At 39.9% G+C, this 25,620-nt stretch overlaps 1 protein-coding gene across 13 annotated transcripts in view; it reads left to right on the top strand.

Moving 5' to 3' along the window:
• The window catches only part of AKAP7 (A-kinase anchoring protein 7), a 181,311-nt gene that overhangs the window by 115,265 nt on the left and 40,426 nt on the right, over positions 1 to 25,620 (top strand). For 8 of the 13 annotated variants that reach the window (XM_049654367.1, XM_049654364.1, XM_049654365.1 and 5 more), the window contains one exon: positions 16,301 to 16,369. The exons of 2 other annotated variants lie outside the window; for them this stretch is intronic. In XM_049654367.1, coding sequence (XP_049510324.1) covers positions 16,301 to 16,369 — 69 coding nt within the window. Of the gene's footprint in view, positions 1 to 11,922; positions 13,905 to 16,300; positions 16,370 to 25,620 lie in introns of those variants that run through there. 3 more of the 13 variants (XM_049654373.1, XM_049654375.1, XM_049654374.1) reach the window with 3 other exon arrangements.

The following is a 25,620-nucleotide window of genomic DNA, read 5'->3' on the forward strand; positions in this document are numbered from 1 at the left end:
CCCCTCCCCTGCTCACGCTCTGTCTCTCTCTGTCTCTCAATAATAAACATTTAAAAACATTTTTAAAAAAAGATATTTTGAAATAAAAAATTTTCAAAAAATTCTGTTTTAATTTCAAATGCAGTAAATATTGATAAATAATCACCCACAGGAGCAAAAGCTCTTTGAGTCGGAAGGAAGATGGGGAGATTGTCAGTAATTTTTAAGAGTGTAAAGTGGTCCTGAAGCCAATACGTTTAAGTTGCTGCTTCAGTTCATGGTCCAAGAAAACCATGAAAAAACTTAAGCCTCAGACAACTCTCCAACCTTAACTTTGATCAATATTGCCAGCCTTTTCTTCCAACAAATCAATTTGGATGGCCACCTAGCTATCGAATTTTTTCCTCCATTCCTTTTTAATTTCCATTTAAGCATTCTGTGATAAAAATGTATCAAGAACGAAAATATCCTAGAGTGCCAGCACCATGTCTATATGAATGCCTCATTTAAAAATCATTCTTATGTGATGCTGATACTGTAAAATATAGAATGTCCATTTTGCTGTGGGCAGGCCCAAAAAGTTTGTCTTGTTTTCTTTTGCACAGGCTGACAGGGAAGATGATTTAGAAAATTTCATCTCTACTTAGACCAATTAAGATGAATGTATTTCGAGTATGTTAGGAGAGGGAGAAGTGAAAAGACAGTTTATCATCTGAGGAGACTGTGCATTTTTTCCACTTGAAAACTTAGCAGTTGGAAATTTTCTCCGTTGAAAATTATCAAGTAAATTAACAAGAGCTGAGTACAGAGTATTTAATCATTTAATTTCTGACACAGAAATGAGTGACCGTATAATTTATCATTTAAATGTTCCCTTGTAAGTGTACGAAGCTGGGATAAAAAAAGAAAGCCAAGACTGTCCAGATTTAACTGGAACTGAGTCATTCTGCCTAGAAAGCAGAATGCTCTTGAAAAAGCAGAACATTTAACATAGTAAAATTTTTCAAATGCCCATGTTATTCCTTTTTGTAATCTAATTGTCCTCTTCTTAAATATTTCTTTGATGAAACATGTCTTCTAAAAAGAAAGCATTTGAAATTTTATGGTTATATGCCCTTAGTAAAAATGAAAAGCAACTGATCATTAGAATGCTCGGCTTATTTCCTTACATTTGCTTGAGTTAGAGGAAGACAGGGATTAAGTAACTGAAAAAAAAAAAATGAATCTTTGTGATGGCTCACTGTATTTTAACTGATTTATCAGCTATTAATCTGGATGCTAACACAAAGTGGCAGCTGTGGCTCAGGCTATTTTGAAAATGAAACCATCTGTTGGCCTGGTTTCAAACCTTACGATTTATATTAGATGCCGTAGGAACCCTGCGTATTAAAGGAGCAGTGCTCTGTGGTAAATGTAACGATCTGACAAATTAAACATTAATGCTAGAATGATACAAGAGTAACTTTTGTTTTATGATTTATTTGTAGAGCCGTTGATTTTAAGTGTATTTTAGCAAATAGGAAAGTAAATATTGAATTTCAAATAAAAAGAAAAAAGCTACATGAATGATATTGGGGTGCAGAGTCTGTGATCAAAGGTATTAAGATGTGTAGTAAACTAGCGTTAGGAGACCTTTCCAGTTGCCGAAAGTTATGGCTAACTGGCCCATCGCATTGCCTAATTGCCTCTGAATACTCTTTTTCATCACATTAATTAACGCTCTAAAGGTGTTTAGCATAGTGCCTGACATATAATGTTGTAAAAATGTTAGTTATTGATATTAATAGCCGTACTAGTCATATTAGAATACTTATGGTAACAGTGTTCTTACTGTTCTAACATCAGAACATCCATTTCAGGTTATTATAGATTTGCATTATTCTTAGTGCTTTCCTTAAATTGGCCTGTGATTAACATCAGTGCATTTAAAAAATAAAAATGCATAGATATATATCAGGTGTTTTAACTTATGTATTTGTGTAATATTTTATATTGCATATATACTTATATATAATTTATATATATATATAAGTACAATGCGAGGATAAAAACTTCACTGTGTTTTTCCTGGCTATGGGAAAAATTATGTTTTTGGTCTATCTTCTTTAGTGTCACGTTGTTAAAAAAAAAAAAAAAGCAATTTGATAATGTGATGCAATCACAGGAGACAAATATGTAAAACTCATGAAGTTCATGCCCCTTTCAGCGAAGCACTAAGGAATTCCAGAGGATGCAGAATAGTGGAGAGGCCGAGTATGTGCTACGTGGTAGCTGACCCAGGAGTTCTGAGAGGCAGGCAGACCTTGTTGTAATGGCCACTGCTCCTTCCCAGCGAGGCAACCTTGCACGCATTACTTACTGACCCTAAACCCATCTGTAACATGGGGTTAATAATGATGGTTACCTCATGAGGATGTTGTGAGGACTGAATGAGATAATGCGTGAAAGGCACTTAGCATCATGCCTGACGCGTACTCAGTGCTCACTCACTTGTGCCCGTCATTATTGCTGTGTTTATCACAAAGTATGTGTACAATTCTTAAACCCAGGACAGAGAAGGAAGAGTTAGTATAAGGGGGAAAAGTCACTTTCTTTCTTTTTTCTTTTTTAATTTTTCTTGAATGTTTATATTTGGGAGAGAGAGCAGGATGTTTATTTTGGGGAGAGAGACAGAGCAGGAGTGGGGGAGGGGCAGAGAGCGAGGGAGACACAGAATCCGAAGCAGGCTCCAGGCTCTGAGCCGTCAGCACAGAGCCCGATGTGGGGCTTGAACCCACAAACTGCGAGTGAGATCGTGACCCGAGTTGCACTTGGATGCTTCACCAACTGAGCCACACAGGCACCCCAAAAGTCATTTTCTTTTTAATCTTTACTGGGAATATACTATTTTAGGAATTAGGAACAACTGTGGACTCTAAAAGATTGATTGTTAAACACTAGGACAAAGGTGTTAAGGGATTTGTTAAATGTCTTTACTGACCATCTTTTAAGGGGGAAGAGACAGTACCATTTGTGGGTCATATAACCCGGAGGCCTGAGGGACCTCATGAAGTTTCTTCCATCGTTACAATTCACAAATTCTTTGTTTTGTGTTAAGCTGTTGTACTTTAGTTTTTGCCAGAGCTACATTTTGATGTCATTGTATCTGGTTAATTGAAAGACAATAATATTCTCATTGTCCAGCTCTGCCTGAAAATCCAGTTCTACCATATTCTTCTTCTGTTTTAGATTCACTCTTAAAATAGGAATCGGAACAGGGACCATGACCCTAGTGAGTAAATGGCCCGTGGCTGCCACACTGCTGTTACAGTGATATTGGGACTCAGCTGTTTGGCCTGAGCTATCCGGCTTACCTCCCTCGGGGCATTTGAAGAGGTGCTAGCTGTTCATATAAACACATTTTGTTGTATTTTACTTGTGCAATTTGTTGGACAGATAGTTATGGAACCTACTAAGTGCCAAGAATTATGTTGTGTATTAAAGATCAAAGGTGGGCCAACACAGCCTCTGCTCTGAGCCAAGTCATGCAAACAATTGCAATTTAAAGTGATAACGACTGCCTGAAGTTAATGGGAACCCACCAAGTGTACTTGTAATTCAGCCTGGGATTGTCGGGGAAGGCTGCACAGAAGAGGGCAGGTCTGAGCTGCAGCGAGAGCATGTGGGAAGGACAAGTGAAAGGAGGGAGGGTGTTTTCCAGGCTGAGTAACTTCCTGAGGAGGGTTAGTAATGCATTCTGCACGTGAATTCCCTACCCTTCAGATCTTATCTTAATTCAGATCTTATTTTGTAGGGGATGGGAGCCTTCAAAAATTTGGAGTTCAGAATAACGTGCTCAGATTTGTGCTTTAGAAAGTCCAGTCTACCAGTAGTGTAAAAGCTCGATATGACAGAACAGGAGACTCAGTCAGCAAGATGATTAGGAGACTAGGGTGGTAGCCTAGGGAGGTCCTAACGATTGTCTGCAGTGAGCATTTGCAGCAGAGACAGAGAAGGAGGGGTTCATTGCAGATCTAGGCAGGCGGGAGAATCACTCTTTTCAGGTTTACAGCAGATCATCGTAGGGGATGGGTCTAGGATGGCTCTCAGATTTGGGGTTTGACAGCTGGGTTGATGGCAGTGCCCTACACCAATGTAGCGGATAAAAGACAAACAGATTTTGGTGACAAGAAGATGAGTTTGATTTTAGACATATTAAAACACCTGTGGCCCAGTCAAGGGACACATCCCAGAGGGAGGTCTGGGACACGGAGGACGATCTATCCAAGAGATCGATTTGGGATTCAGTGGCATTAAGTTGGCAGTTAAAGCTGTGGGTATGAATGAAGTAGCTGGGGGTTACCTGGGAAACCTGGGACTTCAGACTAGTTTTGTAGCTAGTTACCTGAGATAGCTATTGTAGAGGAAGGAAGGAGATCTAAAACCAAGAGCTAAAATAAAAGGTGGTAGAAATTGGTTAAACAAATATGACAGATCTGTTTATTGTTTCTTCTTGGTCTATAGGGTCTGGACAGCAATGGCATAAAGATGCCCCTTCACTATGCAAATTTGCTTCTCTTTTTCTTTAATTTTTAAAAAACATGTTTTAAAGTCTATTTACTTATTTTTAGAGAGAGAAAGAGAGAGAGAGAGAGAGAGAGCACGTGGGGAAGGGGCAGAGAGAGGGAGGGAGAGAGGGAGAATCCCAAGCAGGCTCTGCATCACCAGTGCAGAACCTGATTCAGGGCTCAAACTCATGAACCGTGAGATCATGACTGAGCCAAAGTCAGACACTTAACTGACTGAGCCACCCAGGCACCCCTCAAATTCGCTTCTTTTACAGAGAAACTTGTTCTGGTAAAAACAGGGATCATGAGGGTTGAAGAAACTGAGTATACTCATTTCTCTTTATGAAGATTAAATTCTGTTTTTTTTTTCATTAACCCATAAAGATCCTTTACTATTTTATATGACTTGAAAATATTTTATATGAAATTCCTAGAACACGTAACAGTGGCTGGGAGAACAACATTTTGTCAATTCATTCATTGTGGTTCTATTTGATCTTCTACTGATGAGGATATTCAAGTGAATATTTTGTCTTGCTTCTGGTTATGAGTATAGGAAACTGAATTTGATAATCATAACTTTGTATTTCATACCAGGGATTCGTAGCTGCCAAAAATATTTTCATTGCTGACAGCTCTGATCAAAGCAAAAGCTTTTATTTAAGAAGTCAATCTTAGCATAATAAGGTTTAGGAGAAAGACAGTTAATATTTTTGATACTTGTTCTCCAACTATGCATTCAGCAAGAATTCAGTATGTAAGTGTGGCATATATTCATCCATATATGATCTTTTTATTTATTTATTTTTGAAGAAGAGAGAGCACGTGAGCAGGGGAGGGGCAGAGAGAGAGAGAGAGAGAAAGGGAGACACAGAATCTGAAGCAGGCTCCAGGCTCTGAGCTGTCAGCACAGAGCCCAACACGGGGCTTGAACTCACGAACTGTGAGATCATGACCTGAGCCAAAGTCAGGTGCTTAACCAACTGAGCCACCCAGGCTCCCCCATTTTTGTTTTTTTGTTTGTTTGTTTTGTGTTTTTTTGGGGGGTATATATTTTACTAGCATGGCACTCTTTTTCAATGATTTACTTTTTAGGGCTTTTTCCTGTTTTTGCTAGGCAAAATTATTTATCAACCTTTTCAATAACTTTAGTAATTATTGGGGTGCCTGGGCTAAGCATCCCTCTTTGGCTCAGGTCATGATCTCAGGGTTCCTGAGATTGAGCCCCACATCAGGCTCTGTACTGACAGCTTGGAGCCTGGAGCCTGCTTCAGATTCTGTATCTCCCTCTCTTTCTGTTCTTCCCCACTCGCACTCTGTCTCTCTCTCTCAAAAATAAATACAGATTAAAAAAATTTTTTAGTAACTTTACTAATTATAATTGACCAATAACAGACACTAGTGCTTTGCCTGTTATGGGTCCATTTTCTTCCCCTTCTTCCCTGTTGGCAGAGCCCCACTTTCCCTGGATTGTGGTGAACTTCAGAGCACATGGGCCTGGCTTTAGTCCTGCTGATGACTGGGTCCATTCTTCTTGCCAGTGATTAGTTTAGGAAGTGGCCTGTGACCCAGTTCTGATCTGTGAGGGGAAGTCTACTTGAGACCTCAGAGAATAGTTTTGCTTGTCTGTTTGTTTGTTTGCTGAGACCTAGAGATTCTAAGGAAAGAGAACGTCATTTTTTATCGGGAATTGTTGGTTATACATGTGATGTCAGGACTTAGCAGCCACCTTAACCATGGGGGACACTAGATGACTACAAGCATGTGTACTGTGTATGGAAGATTGGAAAAGTGACTCTTGATGATCTTGTTAAATTACTGAATTACCAACCCTAAGGCAACTCCATCTCTGATTCTAGGAGATAATGAGTTTCTTTACTTTTTAACCATTTGAATCAAGAGGTTTTTGTTACTCGCAGCTGAATGCATTCAATACATATTGGGTATGAAATAAGAGATGTATTAACGGAAAATGTTGGGGTTCAGGATTGAACGGTCAAGAAAGAATTCTTGAGACATTTTTGGTGCAAAAGGTGTTTTTTTTTTTTTTAAGTTTTTATTTATTTTTGAGAGAGAGAGAGAGTACACGGGTGTATGCACGTGCAAACAGGGGAGGGACAGAGAAAGAGAAAGGGAATGAGAGAATCCCAAGCAGGCTGCATCCTGTCAGCACAGAGCCAGATGCGAGGTTCCATCTCACCGTGAGATAATGACCTGAGCCAAAATCAGGAATCAGACGCTTAACCAAGACTGAGCCATCCAGGAGTCCCCCAAAAGGTGGTTTTATTAAAGCACGGGGACAGGATCCATGGGCAGAAAGATCTGCACTGGGATTGTAAGGCGCTATTGATTATATACTTTTTAGTTGTGAGGGACAGAGATAAAGGAAGTTTCCAAAAGGATGTTAAAGAAGACTTACAGGATCCTTGAGGCCTGGCTAAAGTCAAGCTAAGGTTGCTTTTTGCCTGTAGCAAAGCATTAACATTAAGGCAGTTGTGAGTTCCTTGAGGACTGTTGCTCTGCCTGTTTCAAGTACTTGTCAGTAGGCTGCAAGGTGTGAGGACATTTAATATTATCTACATTTCTTTTGCTTTTGTTGTCCACATCATCAATATTTTAGTTTTATGGGTACTTAAACTTTTTTTTTTTTTAAGTTTGTTAATTTATTTATTTAAGCATCCAACATGGGGCTCGAACTCAAGACCCCAGGGTTGAGAGTTGCTTGCTCTTTCAACTTAGCCAGCCAGGGGCCCCAATTTTATGGGTACTTAAACAACAGTTATCAAATGCTGTTAGAAGTGTCTAAAAACAGAGTGAATACTGACATAGTGTATCAGATGAATGTTACCCTGGGCCACGGTAGATCATGACAGACCCCGAGACCTGCCAAAACCAATCTTGACTTAACTGCCTTTCATCTAGTAGAAGTGGATTTTCTTTTTATTATTTTGTGGATTTACTTTCATTCTTCCCTATCGATTTCACTGCTATTACAGAAAAAAAAAAACTTTAATAACAATGCATTGAGTTATGAAAGCACCTTTTATTTGAAGTCTTCAAATCCTTTATATAGCAGGGAATGTAACTGCTCAAGGTCAACCGGGGGAGCACCTTCAGAGCTAAATACAGACTGAGGATATTCCATAGAAAGGATAAGTAGCACCTGTGAAAAAAAACCCAGTAAATTAGAAACTAAAACCAAATTTTTGTTTACATTGTTAAATTGCAAATAAAATCTATTCATTTGGGTCCTCTTGGCTTTTTTAAAATACATTTTTTTCTTGCTGTGAAGGGTGTTGCTTTCTCTCCGAAAGCCTCAGGGCATTAAAGGATTAAAAGCAGTTGAATAAGAAAGCAGATAATACAAATACTGGCCAGCAGATTAAATGTATTCTTTGCTTTTCCTTTTTTTTTCTTTTTTGTTTAAAAAACAAGTTTTGACATCCAATCATTGAACTTGTCCTTGAGTTAAGTAACTCATGTCAGTTTTTGTGAGTTTGTTGTTAATGCCTGAAAAGAAAGACAGACTGTAAAAGCGGGACTGGACAGCAGCTAACCAGAATAGATGACCTGTTACTGGCCTTCGTTCTTACTGCATTTCCTTAATAAAACTGTCCAATGGGATTTACCACAATGCGAATGACCCCCTGCTCCCTCTGGCTCATGTGTACAGATTTCTGCCTCCTACTCTATTTGGCCTGGCCGGGGCCTTCTCTCTCACTTATTTTGGTTGTACCCCTTGTTTCAAAAGTTAACTTCACCTCAAGAGCCAATGTGATTATCATATTAGCCATACTAAGTGTTTAATAAATAGTGGCTGGAATCAAATTGAATTGAGCACATGAGCAGGGGAGGGGCAGAGAGAGAGGGAGACACAGAATCCAAAAGCAGGCTCCAGGCTCTGAGCTGTCAGCACAGAGCCCCACATGGGGCTTGAACCCATGAACCATGAGATCATGACCTGAGTGGAAGTCGGATGCTTAACTGACTGAGCCATCCAGGCACTCCAACCCAATTTATTTCTTACCAATTAAGGGAAGGGCCTCAACTACATACATTGTTTAAAGTTAGGCCACACACATAGAAAAGTACAGCATAATAAGCATGGAGGAGGCATTTGAAAATCAGCACTAAATCGGCCCGCAGCAGCCGAGATTTGACTATGATTCTTATGGATTGGTAAAGGAGAAGGACTTCTCTAACTCTAGTTATCTGCTTGCCTCCTCCCATTTCCTAAGTGCACATACGCTGTATATGGTACATTATGTTTTTCTGCTTGTGTTTTAAAAAAGCATACTTTCTCTTCAATTACATACTGAAATTCTATAGCATATGGCAATTGCAAATTCAACTACCTATAACTTTCAGTTTTAGAGAAAAACAACTAAAACACTGGAAAGAGAAAGAAAAAGTCTTTGTTGAAAATAGGACTAACATGGGAGTAATGGTAAAAATATATTCTTGGCTCCCAAATTTCACAGTTAGATCAAGATTCTTTTGTCTGCTAATTAAAGACAGGACTTTACCAGTGAGATTAACAAGTAATCCTTAAAGTTTTTCAGTTATAACTTTTCCAGCCTCTCTTCCGTGTAGACAGACATTCGTCAGAACCACTTTCAAAGATCAGTATTTAATCATGTAGCTTCGGGACCTTGCCCTTTGGTCACAAAATGGCTGCAAGGATGTCGCAGTGGCTAAAGAGTAGAGGAATATCTGTTGGGTCTGGGTGACATATGCTTTGTGGATTGATTCTTGAGAATTGAAATTTTGTTTTCCAGGAACATAGAAAAACAGAATACAATATTGAATATGTCCATCCAACCTTTGTAAGGCCCAGATTAATAGTTTTTATCTTTTGGCACCCCGGTATCAACATAAAAAACTGGAATATGTTCCAAAAGATCCCAATTTTATGAGTTGTGTTTTCATGAATCGTCAAGCATTTCTTGAACTTACGTACATTTTTGCTGAAACTGTGACATTTCTTGGCATTAACAGTTTCCATAAGTGTGCCACCTGCTGTGTAATGAAATCTTCCTGAAGTGTTTCTTTGTGCCTAAAGGAATGTCTCCTAACGCTTGGTTCCAGAGTTTGGAGGATTGAAGCATTCCCCCCCCACCCCCAACCTTTACACTTCACAATTTAATGCCCTCTTTCTCTTTTCTCTTTGCAATAAAGGAATATATGCTTTTTTCTTTTCTTTCTCATGTGTTTCTGTAAGTTGTCAAACTCAGCTTTCCTTTAACTAATGAACTGGAGGTTTCAAAAGAGGTGGGATCTGTAGTTTTATAGATTCAGAATCTTATAGTGAGATTTGTTCGAGTCCAACTTTTATATAGCAAGGTTGCACAGAAATCCAATATACATGTTTTCCAATGGAAAATAATGCCAACCAGTGATACAGAGAATAGAGCTGGTCATAGTTAAGAATTATCTTTTCACATTAGAGACAATATTGTCAGAGCTTATATTTCACAGCACGTGGAGAAGAGGCGGCTGCCACCCCTCATACTGTTTAGTTTTCTCCCTACTGGTTCAGCGGTTAGAACAAGAATCCAAACAACTATAGCAGGCAGAGAACTGTCCTAACCATGATTTGTTTAAGCCAGGCCTGTGAGCAAAGGTTATAGCTTTAAAGTTAGGAACATGACACCATATCAGATATTTTTTTTCTCCTTGAGGCTACTTTCTTTTTGTAGATCTCTCTGTATTACTGAAAGGAGTCTCTTAGCCCTCTAATAGAACGCCGTTAATATTCTCAGGGATTACTCGTGACTGGTATAAGTTGCTATTTTTCCTGGAAGGTAAGTGCTTTCAGGGGCCATTCTGGTATCTCTGCGCTCTGGATAGATCATCTCTTCACAGCGTGACAGGTAGCAGAACTAGGCTCCAGCTCCAATAAGCGATCTGCCTTAGAAGATTATATTACTCTTGCCCTATTAATAGAGGGATTTCCTGACAATACATGAGAAACCAAGACATTTAAACATACTATCATTGAGCTTGGCTAAATAGCTATTTTGCTGCACATTATTCTGAAATTGTAGTGAGCTGCCTTGTAAGGTATATACCTGATAACCACACACAAATTGCGCTTAATGATACAGAGTTCTGGGGAGAGCTGCTCAGGGTCTGTGTAGCCAGACACGTTGAGTTCAGATCCCATTATGGTCCCATGTTCTCTAAGAGATTTTGTCCTAGTTATTTTTCTGAGCTCAGCTTTTCCATCTGTAAAAAGGGGATAGTAATACTCCCTACTTCACAGGACTGTGGAAGGGATGAAATGAGTGGGTAAATGTAAAACACTTAGCAAGGGCCTGGCATATAGCGAGTGTCCAGGATATCTTAGTGTTTGTTCTTGTTCAGCCTACTACTTGGTTGTTTTTGTGACATAGGGAAGGGCGAGGAGGGGCTTATATCTTCTACAATTCAAGTCAGTTACATACTGTTGTATTCCCAAACAATTGGGTAGATGATGGCTACTCTCTGGGTCCTTCTGTATGGTAGCTATTCATATTTGAGGAGGGGCGTATGATGGTGGGGAAGAAAGTCAGCTTTTTCACCAGTATTCCTAACATATGTATGGTTTGTGTTTCAAATAAACGAACAAACATCTGAACACATGAATGTGTCCATGATTTTGAGTTGAAAATTTGAGTGTATGGAAACTCTTTGGAAATCTATAGTAGTGAAATTAGATTTAATTGTACAATTAACGAATCATATTTATTATAAAAAAAAAAAAACAGGAAAGAATGCAATATGAAGACCATTCCTGGAAATCCTGGGCTAAGAGTAGCCTTAGCCTTTGGTATGAAACTAGAGCTTTCCAGAATAGAGAGACACCTTAGTGATAGGAAACCAGACTCCATCTGCTCTGTGAGTTTAAATGTGCTAATTATTTACACAATTAAAACCAATTTTAAAAATTCCTGTCTTGGATTTTTCAGTTGTTTTCTAGGCTTTTATTATGGTTGGTTCACTCTTAATGCTTATGAAAAAAATCTCTAATATATATATTTCCTCCTGAGATTGCAGAATATTGTGAGGTAAATACTGTTACTTAGGTAATGACACACTTTATATATTTTATTCTTTTTTTTAATTTGTTTTTAATGTTTTAATTATTTTTTTTTTTTTTAATTTTTTTCAACGTTTTTTATTTATTTTTGGGACAGAGAGAGACAGAGCATGAACGGGGGAGGGGCAGAGAGAGAGGGAGACACAGAATCGGAAACAGGCTCCAGGCTCCGAGCCATCAGCCCAGAGCCTGACGCGGGGCTCGAACTCACGGACCGCGAGATCGTGACCTGGCTGAAGTCGGACGCTTAACCGACTGTGCCACCCAGGCGCCCCTATTATTATTATTATTTTTTTTTTGAGAGAGAGAGAGAGAGAGAGAGTGAGCATTGGGCAGAGGAAGGGCAGAGGGAGAGGGAGACACAGAATCTGAAGCAGGCTCCGGGCTCTGAGCTGTCAGCACAGAGTCGGATGCGGGGCTTGAACGCATGAACCGTGAGATCATATCCTGAGCTGAAGTCGGACCCTTGACCAACTGACCCACCCAGGCGCCCCTATTTTATTCTGAATTGCATGTGGTTAGAAGTAGTACCAATAGGAATGGATTAATAGAGTCAGTGTGGGGTTCATCACAGAGTATTCTCCCCTGAATGCTGCATTTGAGTGAGGGGGCTTTTTGGTTGGAGTCCACATATGTGAGCAGTGGCTTAAGACGGCAGCCAGCAGGGCAGGAAATTGGAAGAGGCGGAGGAGAGACTGCAGGCTGGTGCTAGAAAGACTGAGGTGCAAATAGATACAGTGCCCTGTCTGTTCTCTGCTTCTTCCCTTCCTCCCACACACTTAACTACAAATGAAAACTTTATAATAAACTTACCTGATTTGCAGATCTCACAGAGGAAGAGATCCAAAACTCTGACAACAGGTCAGAATTTCATCACTGTTCATACCTGACAGACCTGGGATTCAAAGCTCTGGCTTTCTACTTCTAAAGGTTTTATGGCTACAGCAACGTTGGTGATTAGGGAATGCCAGGACTCACTCATTTTTTTCAATGAAGAGTGTTCACTACAGATCTTTCTTTAATGCACAAAGTAGTATTTCACATAAAAAATTGACAGTTTTTATTTTCCAAGCTGCCTACTCTTTTTGTTTAGGGGAGTGTGAAAGCAGATACCCTGCATTCAGAAACATGGGAGGTTTTTGTGATCATCCCGAGCCCTCTCTTTCCACCTCCTGGTAAATGGGTGTATGTGCCTTGCCAGGAAGTAGAGGAGGAAAGCAGGGATTTGCATGGTATTTCTGGCACTAAGAACAGCCTTTTATTCCTGTAGTGTCATACAGTAAGGCTGTTCCCTACTCGAGGAAGCAGATTTGGAGCTGTTACTTGAAATCGGTTATCTCATGTCATGAAGTTCAAAACTAGTCGTGCTGTCCCCAAATTTGCTTACCCACCTCGTGATCTTTTTCTCAGTGATGCTTCTAGGTTTGGGGAATTTTCTGGGCTATTGAATATTTGATGCTCTGATTTCAAAACTCATAATGTTGATTTCCTGCCTTAATAGAAAAACAAAGCTGTATTTCAGAAGGCAGGTGTTTAAAAGATAACGCTGTCAAGTGCAGGCAACCATTGGTATCTTCTTTTACCCCCATTTTCCCTGTCATTTCTCCAGTTTGTGCAGTTTGTGGGGTAGTTAGTGGTACTTCATTCAAGTTGGGTTTTCAGTGTTGTGCAACGTCAGGTTCCTTATTCATAAAACAAAGAAACAAAAATCTCCTGGGGATAAAAGAAAGCTCTTCCTCCTTAAATAGCAGACAGAAAGTGAAGAGATTGTTTTTTGTTTTGTTTTGTTTTGTTTTTTTTTTGTCTGTGAATTTCTCTGTGTAATTACTCTGTTTGTCTGCAGGAGAGAGGACGACTCGGCGTGGTTTGTCCTTGATTATCTTTCTTAAAGACACACACGGTCACGCAGACAGTGCTGGCGGCTCTCATCTAAGGCTGGGCAGCTGGGAGCTCTCAGTTGTGTGAGAATCGGGGGAGCATATGGCCCCTTGGTTCACCGAACGCGGGTCCCGGTCCCGGAGCAGCCGCCTCTGGCTGGGGACCGGGAGGTGGAGCCTGCCTGCTCACCGCCGCAGCGACTTGCCTTCTGCTTTCTCTCTGCCGGCTGTGCATTGGCTCTCCGTGCCACGCGTGCTGTTCCTCGGAGCGGAATAGGCAGGGCGTGCTCGCAGACCGCGGTCCAAACTGCAGTTTCTATTTGGGGTGCCCAGGGAGAAGAGCACCGGGAAGGAAAGACAGCACCAGTGCCATGGGCCAGCTTTGCTGCTTTCCTTTCTCAAGAGAGGAGGCAAAAATCAGTAAGTGTGGTGACTGTGCCGTGCAGAACCCCGAGTGCCTGTTTTGTGTGGTTGTCTTCTAGTGGTAGTTTGGGGTTTGTTTTTTTTTGTTTTTTGTTTTTTGTTTTTCTTATGGGAAAGGTAACAGAATAACTGTGGTTTTTCAAGTGCGTTTCTGAAAAGGGTGGGTAGGTATGTAGTTGATCATTAACTGACAAAAGTACATTTACAAATGGCTACGTTAAAAATACAAAATAGTGAAAACTCCTTTTTTGTTTTTCGGCGGTTCGATGAATCCCACAGCTCATTCTCATCACACTATCCAGAGTCAGAGTTGAGTTTTGACTTTCTTTAAATCACTGCCTTGTGATTTGATATATTTGTATGAGCCAGACTTCATTTTTCTTATCTGAAATTGGGATATTTTGGGAGCGGTGCTCGATAACAGCAGACAGAGAAGTAAAGCTGGGTCTAAAATGACGTATATTACACACTTGCAGCTATTTTCCCGTGTCCTCCGCTTTGTTCTCCGTGGAGGGGGATTCAGGTATAACTGGGAGGCCACTCCAAGCAAGTGATGCGGCTTTGCTTCCCAGCGAGAACCTCACGAATGTTTTTAAGCCAGTGTCAGGCAGATTCAACATCTGCTTACGGTTTAGAAAACAGAACTTAAAGTGATGACACTTGCATTAGTTAGTTGCTTTTCCCTCACTGGATCGTGCATGCTCCCTTACGTTTTGGCTTACTTAGTGTGCTGAATAGGATTTGGCTTACACTAGCTGCCCCCCCAATACTGAATTTGTAGTTCTTTTTGTGGTCATACTTACCAAATTTGCAGCCATATTTGTGTCACATCGGTGCTTTGCTTAAATAGATTTAAGTAAGTCTATAGAATCGCCTGATATCTGGTTCAGATACTCAAAGGTCCACATCTGGCTTATACGTCCTGCTGCTTGTTCTGGAAACCAGCCAGGGACAGATTTTGAAAAAAATTAATATGCATCCTGTACCTGTTCACTTGAGAAATAAGCCTGTTTTTACAAGAAATCTTCTGGGAATGCTTTGGAATAAATGTTGGGAGACTTTGGAGCATTTGATTATTAACAAGAGCCAATAGGTGTGCTGCAAATTTTACCTGTGAGAATGACATCGTACGGTACCTGATTTAAAAACCCGAGATGAGTCTACAACAGAATTGTTCATTTTTTAACAATGAGCACTGGCATTAGTGTGACAGCCTGAAACTTTCCAGGTAGTTGTCAGAATGATTTATTTGTAGTTCGCAAGGGTTACGGTTGATTGACTGATTGCTTAAACAGCACCCGCATCTGAAACACTGTGGTGTGGACAGATGTAGGGACAGCGAATTCTCCCCTATCCTTCTTTACCTTTCCCCACTTCCTATTCCACTGCTCCACATTTTCCCTCGACACCTGCTTTCCTTCTATTCGGTTTCTCTCCTTCCCCCTGGGTAAGCAGTCTTCTTGGTGCTAACAGAAGTCAACTTTCACCTCATTGAGGAATTTGGTCTTCTCTGTCTTTTTCATCTGGAATTGTGGGGTGCAGAGTCTCGTATTTTATGTAAGTGCTTAATATAGCTTGATAGGAAGTGGTATATACTGCTTTGGGGGGTTACTTCCTCAACTTCCAAAATTATAAAAAGAAAATGAGGACAGGACACTGTCTGAAGTGAAGTTCTAGTTCAGAAGTGCAGATTATGGCTGGGATCAATGCATTCGCACCCCTTTTCTCTCCTCTGCCCCCACCGCTGCTGCTGACCTTTTGCCCCCCCCCCCCCCACCATTCTTGCAGTTGTCTTTGATTTTGACATTGCTTCACTGTTTTTCTCCTCACGATCTGCTCCACACTCCATCATCACACATCCCATCAGCTGTTTTCTGACGCCGTGTTTAATTTGTCTGCTACAGGATGGTCTAAAGAGAAGCTTCTCTGCCAGGCACTGCTGTGCTGCTGGTAACACATGTCTAATAGTACTTACGAAGGGGACTTGGGAAAAAAAAGTGTTTTAGAGAATTCATTAGCCAGCATGCCTCAAGAAACAAGTAAATTAGCACTAACTGTAGATAGCCAGTCCATAAGTTGTGTTGATAACATGTAAAAGAATCCACAATAGACATTTGGGAGGGCCCATCATTTTTCTGATTGTATAGTAACCTCCTGGGTCTTAATCGTCCTTGTGTCCCCACCTAGTAGCCTTGTTAGCCTGCTCTGAGCCAACAAACTCAGTGGGGACCTACTAGGGACACAGCACAAAAATGCAAATGCCCACATCCTTCAGTTCTGCTGTAAAGGATGATGGCTCTGGAATATACCTCCTTAGGGCAGCTCAAATTATGGAGAATTGAACGAGGTCTTGGTGAAAGTTTAAATTTGTGGATGTCATTCTCAAAACACAGGTGAGTTGGAAAGCCCGTCCTCTACCGTCCTGCAGAGGTACAGAAAGGATATATCCAGCTGGCCAAGTGGTAAGACTCAAGTGACCCCCTTCCCCCTCCCACTGCTGCTTTAGCCTGCTTTTACCCTTGGTGGTGGTGGTGCATAAAAAGTATTCCCATTTAATTTGTTTGTTAGTGCTATTTTAATCTATTGATAGCAAACAAAATGATTGTTTAACCAACTAGTTGTGCAGGGACCTAAGTTTGTGTGGAGTTAACTGTGTACATAGTCAGAAATCTTGGTAATGGGATGAACAGTCAAGTACGGTAGAACCCAAAGTGGTTTATTTTTCAATTAATGCAGCACAAAGCGACTACACCCTTTTTGTTTAAATCCCAGCAATGAACATTTTCTTAAACTGTATATTTTTGGGCCATAATGAATAGCATGTACTGATAATAAATGCATGCTTCTTACAAGATTAACAAATGCATTCATTGCAAGACCAATTCTTTCTGTTGCTACACAGGAACATAACATTAAACATTACTGTAGATATTGTAGGATGAACAGATGTTGTATATACTCTCAATCTAGTAGTTTTTGCTGAATTCTTATAATAACTCCTGTTTTCTCTGAATTGCCTAGTTTCTCGTAGTGAGTTTCCTGAAGGGGATGTCCATGAATAGGAATGTTATTGTACAGCCTTACTGACCACTGTACTTTATCAATCTCATTAAGTACACTTCAAAGGAAAACTTAATAACTAAAGGCAGACACTTCCGTAACTAAGTAGAAAACACTCTACTTGCTCTTTCCCTATTGCAGATTTTCCCATTTTGAAGTACATTGATTTTATGTAGAATGAAATAGATGTATGTTCAAAGATGAACCATACTGCCTCATAAGCTAGTAGTTACTGTCACTGGAGGTATTCAACATAGGATGAGAAGCCATTCTAGGAATGTTGTGAAGGGTGAACAGAAGAGCTAATAACTGGATATATTGGCAACTTGGTTACTTTGTAACCCTGATATTCTGTGATACTGAAAATAAAACAGTATGTATTTCAACAAGACACATATTTTAATTTGACAAGTATGTGTCTTTTTATTGTGGTATAATTGACCTAAAATATTATATTAATTAATTTCATGTGTACAACATTGTGATTCGACATGTGTATACATTGGGGACTGATAATTATAGTCTGTTGCCATGCAAAGTTAATACCATATGTATTCCCCATGCTGTATATTATAATTCCTTGACTTATTTATATCATAGCTGGAATTTGGTACCTCTTGTTACCCTTCACCCATTTCACTTCCCTATTCCTTCCCCTCTGGCAATCACTAGTCTGTTCTCTGTTATCTATGAGTCTGGGTTTTATTTTGTTTGTTTTAGCTTCCACATATAAGTAAAATCATGCAATATTTCTCTTTCTCTGTCTGGCTTATTTCACATGGCATAATACCCTCATGTTGTTGTAATATGGTTATCTTTCGTTCTTTTTTTGTGGCTGAGTAGTATTCTGGTATTCTGTGTGTGTGTGTGTGTGTGTGTGTGTGTGTATTCCACATCTTCTTTATCCATTCATCTCAATGGATATTTAGGTTGTTTTCAAATCTTGGCTATTATAAATAATATTGCAATGAATATAAATGTGCATGTATGTTTTCAAAATTAGTGATTTTGTTTATTTTGATAGATACCCAAAAGTGAAATTTCTGGATCATATGGTAGTTCTATTTTTTAATTTTTTTTTTTTTTTAATTTTTTTTTTCAACGTTTTTTATTTATTTTTGGGACAGAGAGAGACAGAGCATGAACGGGGGAGGGGCAGAGAGAGAGGGAGACACAGAATCGGAAACAGGCTCCAGGCTCCGAGCCATCAGCCCAGAGCCTGACGCGGGGCTCGAACTCACGGACCGCGAGATCGTGACCTGGCTGAAGTCGGACGCTTAACCGACTGCGCCACCCAGGCGCCCCCTATTTTTTAATTTTTTGAGGAACTTTCTATTGTTTTCCATAGTGGCTGCACCAACTTCCATTCCCACCAACTGTGCATGAGAATTCCTTTTTCTCCACATCCTCACCTATGCTAGTTATTTCTTGTCTTTTTGATAATAGCCATTTTGGCAGGTGTGAGGTGGTATCTCATTGTGGTTTTGATTTGCATTCCCCTGATGATGAGTGATGTTGAGCATCTTTCATGTGTCTGTTGACCATCTGTATGTCTTCCTTGGAAAAATGTCTATTCAGATCCTCTGCCCATTTTTAAATCAGATCTTGTTGTTGCCATTGAATTGTATGAGTTCTTTATATATTTTGGATATTAGCCTCTATGGGATATAGAATTAGCAGAGGTCTTCTCCTATTTAATAGATTGCTTTTAATTTTGTTGATGGTTTCCTTCACTGTTCAGGAGTTTGTTTGTTTGTGTTTTTTTCCCCAGAAGCTTTTTAAGTTTGACGTAGTTCCACTTGTTTATTTTTGTTTTTATTTCCCTTGCCTTTGGAGACAGATCTAAAACCAAATCATTAAGACACTTGTCAAGGAGCTTACCACCTGTCTTTTCTTCTAGGAGTTTTATAGTTTTAGGTCTCACATTCAAGTCTAATCCTTGAGCTAATTTTTTATATAGTGGTTCAGTTCCTTTTGCATTTAGCTGCCCAGTTTTTTTAACACCATTTATTGGTGATACTGTCCTTTCTGCATTATATGCTCTTGTCTCCTTTGTCATATACTGATTGACTTTGTTTGCATGGGTTTATTTCCATTCTGTTCTGTTAATCTATGTATCTGCTTTTATGCCAATATCATACTGTTTTGGTCACTATAGTTTTGTAGTATAGTTTGAAATCAGGGAGTGTGATACCTCTAACTTTATTCTTTTGTCCTAAGATTGCTTTGGCTAATTTGTGGTCTTTTATGGTTCTAACAGTCATTAGAAGTATTTGTTCTGGTTTGTGAAAAATGCCATTGGAATTTTGACAGGGATTTCATTGAATTTGTAGATTGCTTTGGGTATTTGGGCATTTTAACAATATTAATTCTTCCAGTCTATGAGTGTGGAATATCTTTAAATTTATTTGTGTCTTCTTTAGTTTTTTCATCAATGACTTATAGTTTTCACTGTACAGGTCAGTCTTTCACCTTCTTAATTTATCTTAATTTTAGATATTTTTTGATGGAATTATAAATGAGATTTTTGTCTTGATTTCTCTTTCTGATAGTTTGTTATTAGTGTATAGAAATGCAACAGATTTTTGTATTTTATTTTATTTAAAGTTTATTTATTTATTTTGAGAGAGAGAGAGAGAGAGAGAGAGAGAGAGAATGAGAATACAAACAGGGAAGGGGCAGAGAAAGAGGGAGAGAGAAAGGATTCTAAGCATTCTCAGTGCAGAGCCTGACACAGAGCTTAAACTCACTAACCATGAGATCATGACCTGAGCCAAAACCAAGAGTCAGACATTTAACTGACTGAGCCACCCAGGCCCCCCAGATTTTTGTATTTTAATTTTGTGTACTGCAACTTTGTTGAATTCATTTATTAGTTTTAATAATGTTGGGTAGAATTTTAAGGGTTTTCTCTATAAAATGTCATGTCATCTGCAAATAGTGACAATTTTACTTTTTTCTTACCAGTTTGGATACCATTTATTTCTTTGTCTTGTCTGATTGCTTTGGCTAGGACTTCCAAAACTGTGCTGAATAAAAGTGGGGGAAGTTGGCATCCTACTCTTGTTTCTGGTCTTAAAGGCTGTAGGTTTGTCATGTATATAACCTTTATTATGTCAAGGTACATTTCTTCTATACCCATTGAGTTTTTATCATAAATGGATGTTGAATTTTGTCAAATGCTTTTCCCACATCTACTGAGATGATCATACGATTTTTACCTTTCATTTTGTTAATGTCACATTGATTGATGTTGAACTATCCATGCATCCCTGAAATAAATCCGACTTAATGATGGTATATTATCCTTTTAATGGATTTGTGAATTGGTGTGTTAATACTCTGTTGAGGATTTTTGCATCTGTGTTCATCAGGGGTATTGGCCTGTAATTTTCTGTTTTTATGGTGTTCTTGCCTGGCTTTGGCCTCAGGGTAATGGCAGCCTCATAAAATCAGTTTGCAAGCATTCCTTTCTCCTCAGTTTTTTGGAAGAATTTGAGAAGAGTAGGTATTAAATCTTCTTTGAATGTTTGGTAGAATTCACCAGTGAAGCCATCCAGCCCTAACCCTTTTTTGTTGGGAGGTTATATGTTTTAACAGTGCATATGGGGCGCCGGGTGGCTCAGTTGGTTAAGTGTCCAACTTCGGCTCAGGTCACTATCTCACGGTTCGTGAGTTCGAGTCCCGCTTCAGGCTCTGTGCTGACAGCTCAGAGCCTGGAGCCTGCTTCTGATTCTGTGTTTCCCTCTCTCTCTGTCCCTCCCCCACTCGCAGTCTGTCCCTCTCTGTCTCTCAAAAATGAATAAATGTTAAAAAAATTAAAAAAAAAAACCTAAGAAAACAGTGCATACATATTTTGCTTTTATATATGAAATATTTCTCAATATAGTTTTTCTGTTTGGCATGAATTACCAGGATAGTATTTGTTTCATAAATGTGAGCCAGATTTCAAGATAGTTTGTTTCTGATGATTTGGAATTTGATGATATTACATTAATATTTAATGAGGTAAACAGTGTTCATTTCATGTTTTGTGAATACTTACATTTTTGAGCCTTAATTGCCATGGGGGATGTTGTTCAGTTACACTAAGGGAAGTCTGTATTTAAACTTTCCAAATCTCTGGACGGCTTCCTAGAAACCTTACAGGCTTATCCTTTGCTCTTCTTCTTTGCACTGAGGTGCACCAACTTTGAGGTTATGTTTCATGTGTGCATTCCACCTCCTCACAGATTTAAAGTGCCACATATTCAGGGCCCTTGTCACATACCTCTCTTCATAGCCCCAGAGGTTAACATAGTGTGTTACCCAGAGGAGGCATGTTCTAAATGTTTTAATGACAAGAATGATACACATTTCCTGTTACGAGTATGAGAAAACTTGAGTATAAATCAGTCTGTCAGAGTACAGAATTTGAAATGACGCTGGTTAATGCTATAACCTATAAAGAACTTGGTTACTGCATGTGCTAGAAGCATTTTAATATGGTCTCACTTAGATGGCACAGCATGTGTCCCAGGAAATGTGTGATAGGGAGCCTCCCATCCGTGGACAACAACATTCATTTTCCTTCCTTGCCTGTAGAAATGTTTTGTACACAGGGACACAGCAAAGCTCTGCTTCTGCTGTTGCCTATTGAAAACATATGGCCCGTCCCTTGGCGTGAAATTTTTCCTGTAGAAAGAGCACAGGACTGGGAGTAAGGAGGTGTGGGCGAGAACTTCAGCTCTGCTACCAACATCCTGTCTGACACTGGGGAAGTTACTAATCTCTCTGGACCCCACTTCCTCATATTTAGGAAGGGGTTGAACTACCATGGTCTTGAAGGTTTATTCAGCTTCTCCCCATTTGTCCTGTAGAACTAAGAGGCTAGGAAATACGTAGTATAGATAGAATACAGTTCTTTCTTCTTCCCACTCTTCCACACTCCTCCTTCTCCTCTTTCTCCTTCTCCTCCTCCTTCTTGTCCACCCCCCCTCTCCTCTTCTTTTTCACGTATTGAATGCTTCCTGTGTCAGGTACTACATGAGGATCGTTTGGAAAAGTGCTTATGAAGTGAAACCATTGAAAACTAAATGCTTCCAAAGCGTCCCAGTTGAGAGGGGGCGTGGCTCAAAGCCAGGAGTTCGGAGGAGTTCTCTGTCACAGTCCTCTAGGGGTGCGTGGGGCCACAAGCTGGGAGGAGGCTGGGACTCCAGGAAGTTCAGTATCCTCTGCCCCCTTTCTGAAGCAGCGAAGCACAGAGAAGCCAGTGGTGCTCTGTGTAACCTGAGACTACACTTTGAATAAGATCCCTGTGGGTAATATTGTGGTAACACCTGTAATGTTGTGTGATCTAAAGAATTTAACCATAGTCACTAAAGACTAGATTTTTCTTTTCCTTTGCTAAATAATGTATACCCAAGAGATTTATGTTTCTAAAATTAAGTATAGGAACATTAGTGCAAATTCTCATAGTTACTATTCCTGTCTTAACTCCCTGATTCCCTTTGCTAATTCATCGGCTATAGAGGAACTATATTTCTTTTTGTTGCTGTTCTCAGACCATTTTTACAGTTTCCCTGGATCGTCTGATCAAATACTGAGTAATTTTCATTGGGAGCACAAAGGTTGTAGAATTTTTTTCCAGCCTCTAGTGCAGTCACTGGCTGCTGTGAGCTCTACCCAGATGCCCTGTCGAGCAATGTGATGTGACCTGTCCCTGTGTCTTCTTTCCTGGGTGAGGGCCATGTGAAGAAGGAGTGGAGAATCTGATGAACATAAAGGTTTTGGCTAATGGAAGAAAGCTTCCTGTATTACCCCTTCCTGGGGCATTTGCATTTTAACGAGGCTTATTATCCCAAGGGCTCTTGGGAAGTATTTGTAGTAAAATAATGAAATAAATTAAGCAGCAGTAATGACTTAGTTCAAAATAATCTCTAGTGGAGGAATTTTGGGCAACCAGTAAAACTCTTTTAGGGCATCTGATAAATCACTTTCTGTAGATAATTGCCTTCTTGTTAATTAAGTTGGTCCTAATATGTAAGTCTTTGAGCTTTCATCCACAGATTTTTGAAAAGAAACTTAGAAGAGTGCTAAAACTCAGTGCTGAAAGCGAGGGATTTTGGAGACAGACTCAGCTTACGTCTTTGGTTCTAATATTTACTATAAAACTTCTCTAAGCCTCTGTACTCTTATCTTAAATATTACTTATTATGGGAATTAAATAAGCTAATGTCTGTAAAATGCTTGACACTGTGATGGGCATGTAATAGACCCAGTCAATATAATTGTAGTCATCTTAAAAATCAGCTTGGCAGAACTATGGTTTTATTTCTGTCATCCCCAGAAGGGGAAAAAGGGGTCTTACAAATCCCAGACCTTGAATTATTGAGTAGACTTTGTGTAGCATTTTTTCCTTTGAGGCCCTCCCTCCCCTTCTCCCGGGGGTCTGTCTGGCAGGATGCCTTACTTCCCTACCCTAGGAGAGACATGTGGTTCAGGCAGTTAACTGAGGGTCTTCCCTAAGATATGATAGAGGGTCTATCTTCCTTTTGGGTTGTGCATGGAAAGAATGTAAACGTAAGACTGCTGGTTGATAGGGAGTCAGTGGGAGTCTTCCTGAGAATGAAACCAGCACAGAAAGGAGACCAGAGAAGGAGAGAGAAAGAGTCAATCCAGATGATACTATCTGAACCTCTGAGTTCAGCCATGATGAAGACCTTCTTTATTACGTAAAGCAGTAAGTCCTCCCCTTTTTCTTTGCTTAAACTGGCTTAAGTTTTTGTCACCTGCAACCAGAAGGCTTCAGATACTATTACAGAGGACACTCGGTATCTGTAAGAGTAGGACCCATTCTGGAACAAATATTTACAAACCTGTCAAAGAAGTGAAACCTCTCAAAAAAAAAAAAAAAAGTGAAAACTCTGATTTCTTCTGAACCTTCATGTTCCATTTTGGCGGCAATGAAATTTAGCTTTAAGTGAGAACTGTTTTAAGGAGGTATTCCGTGCACTTCAACTAGTATTGTTGAGCACCATACATTTGGAAAGCTCTGAGCCAGGTGTCATGAAAGGTGCAGTGATGATGACACACAGTCCCTATTGTTGGAGGACTTCTTTTTAATTTACCATGACTTTTTAAAAAGAGATGTGTTGTTTCCCAGTGTTTATTATGCCCTGAGCGGAAAAAGCCAAGATGAAAGATCTTGGTGTTCTCAGTGGCATGAACAAAGCCACACCCCTTCCACAGCAGGGAAGTTACACGGCTACGTGAGCCAAGTCCAGCAAGAGTGAGTTAATTACCACTCAGAGTGGAAGTTGCCTCAGACTCCCGTCACAGGTAGTGGTTACAGCCTGACGCAGGCAAACCCCGTTTCTACAACAAACATTTTAGCAAATAAAGTTTCCTACAGCAAACACTTACAATGTCAAAGATACAAGTTAACAGAACCCAGAACTGTTGAAAGCAACCTTTCCATTGTACAGTCACGTTCTTTGTCCGTGGCAAGTAGGCATAGACAAGAACCGAACTCTGTGATGAAAATATAAAGAACAAGTATAGTTTTAACCTAAAAGTCTGTGGTAAACTAGGATATACATGATACTGATTTTACCAAAGGCTGAGTCAAAGGTATGTGAGGTTTATAATTTTCTGTTTCTACACACTGCCCCCAAAACTTGTGAGTTTATTCAAGGACATTTGTAAGCCTAAGATATATATACAGAAAAATTACAGTGCCTGAGAGAAAGTGTTGTGAAAACAGGATGCTTGGAGTAGATAGAGAGGTTTCACATTCCCAAGAGAGACAGAGCTCACCTAGTTGGTAATGCTGATGGGAGAGGGAAGAAGGAATCTGATGGAAAAGGGTGACCTACTTTTTTACGTGTTTCCACAGCCCCTCCCCTCACCTCCCCTTTTGTCTTTGTGGTTAGAATGTTGGTGTTGGCATTTGCCACGTAAGTTAATTTGATGTCTCACATCTGACTGTTAGAGCAAAAATAAAATTAACACTTTCTAAGCATTTAAAAGATTCAGCTAAAGTTAGCTGTGAAGCTCAGCTTTTTCAGAGTTTTGATTGATGTTTATGATAGCTAATAAAATGGCAAGCAGATGATCTGTTAGTCTAAGACTTTCTATGTAGGTCTATAGCTGTCAGACCTTATTTAGAATTCTGACAAGCGGGAGTGTGTCCCGTGGAGGGAGGCCAGGATGGTGAGCCTGGAAACCACATCATCAGAGGAAGGCCGAGAGGGGCGCCTGGGTGGCTCAGTAGGTTAAGCGTCCGACTTCGGCTCAGGGGATGATCTCACAGCTCATGATTTCGAGCCCCACATCAGGCTCAGTGCTGACGGCTCAGAGCCTGGAGTCTGCCTCAGATCCTGTGTCCTCCTCTCTCTCTGCCCCTCCCCCACTCATGCTCTGTCTCTCAAAAATAAATAAACATTAAAAAAAAATTAAAAAAGAAGGCTGAGGGATTATGGCTGCTGAACTAGGAGGAAATAAGGCAGATGAATTAGTTGTCTTGAAATATTTGGAGGTCGCTTTAACATGGAAGGAAAAGAAGAATTATTCTGTATGGTTCCGGTGAGGCAGAATTAGGACAGTGAGTGTGAGTTATTTACACATTGTCTTTTGGTGATTTTAGATATATAAAACCCAGTAGTATGTTAAT

The sequence above is a fragment of the Panthera uncia genome, assembly GCF_023721935.1.
Source record: "Panthera uncia isolate 11264 chromosome B2 unlocalized genomic scaffold, Puncia_PCG_1.0 HiC_scaffold_24, whole genome shotgun sequence".
In the NCBI taxonomy this organism is placed as follows: domain Eukaryota; kingdom Metazoa; phylum Chordata; class Mammalia; order Carnivora; family Felidae; genus Panthera; species Panthera uncia.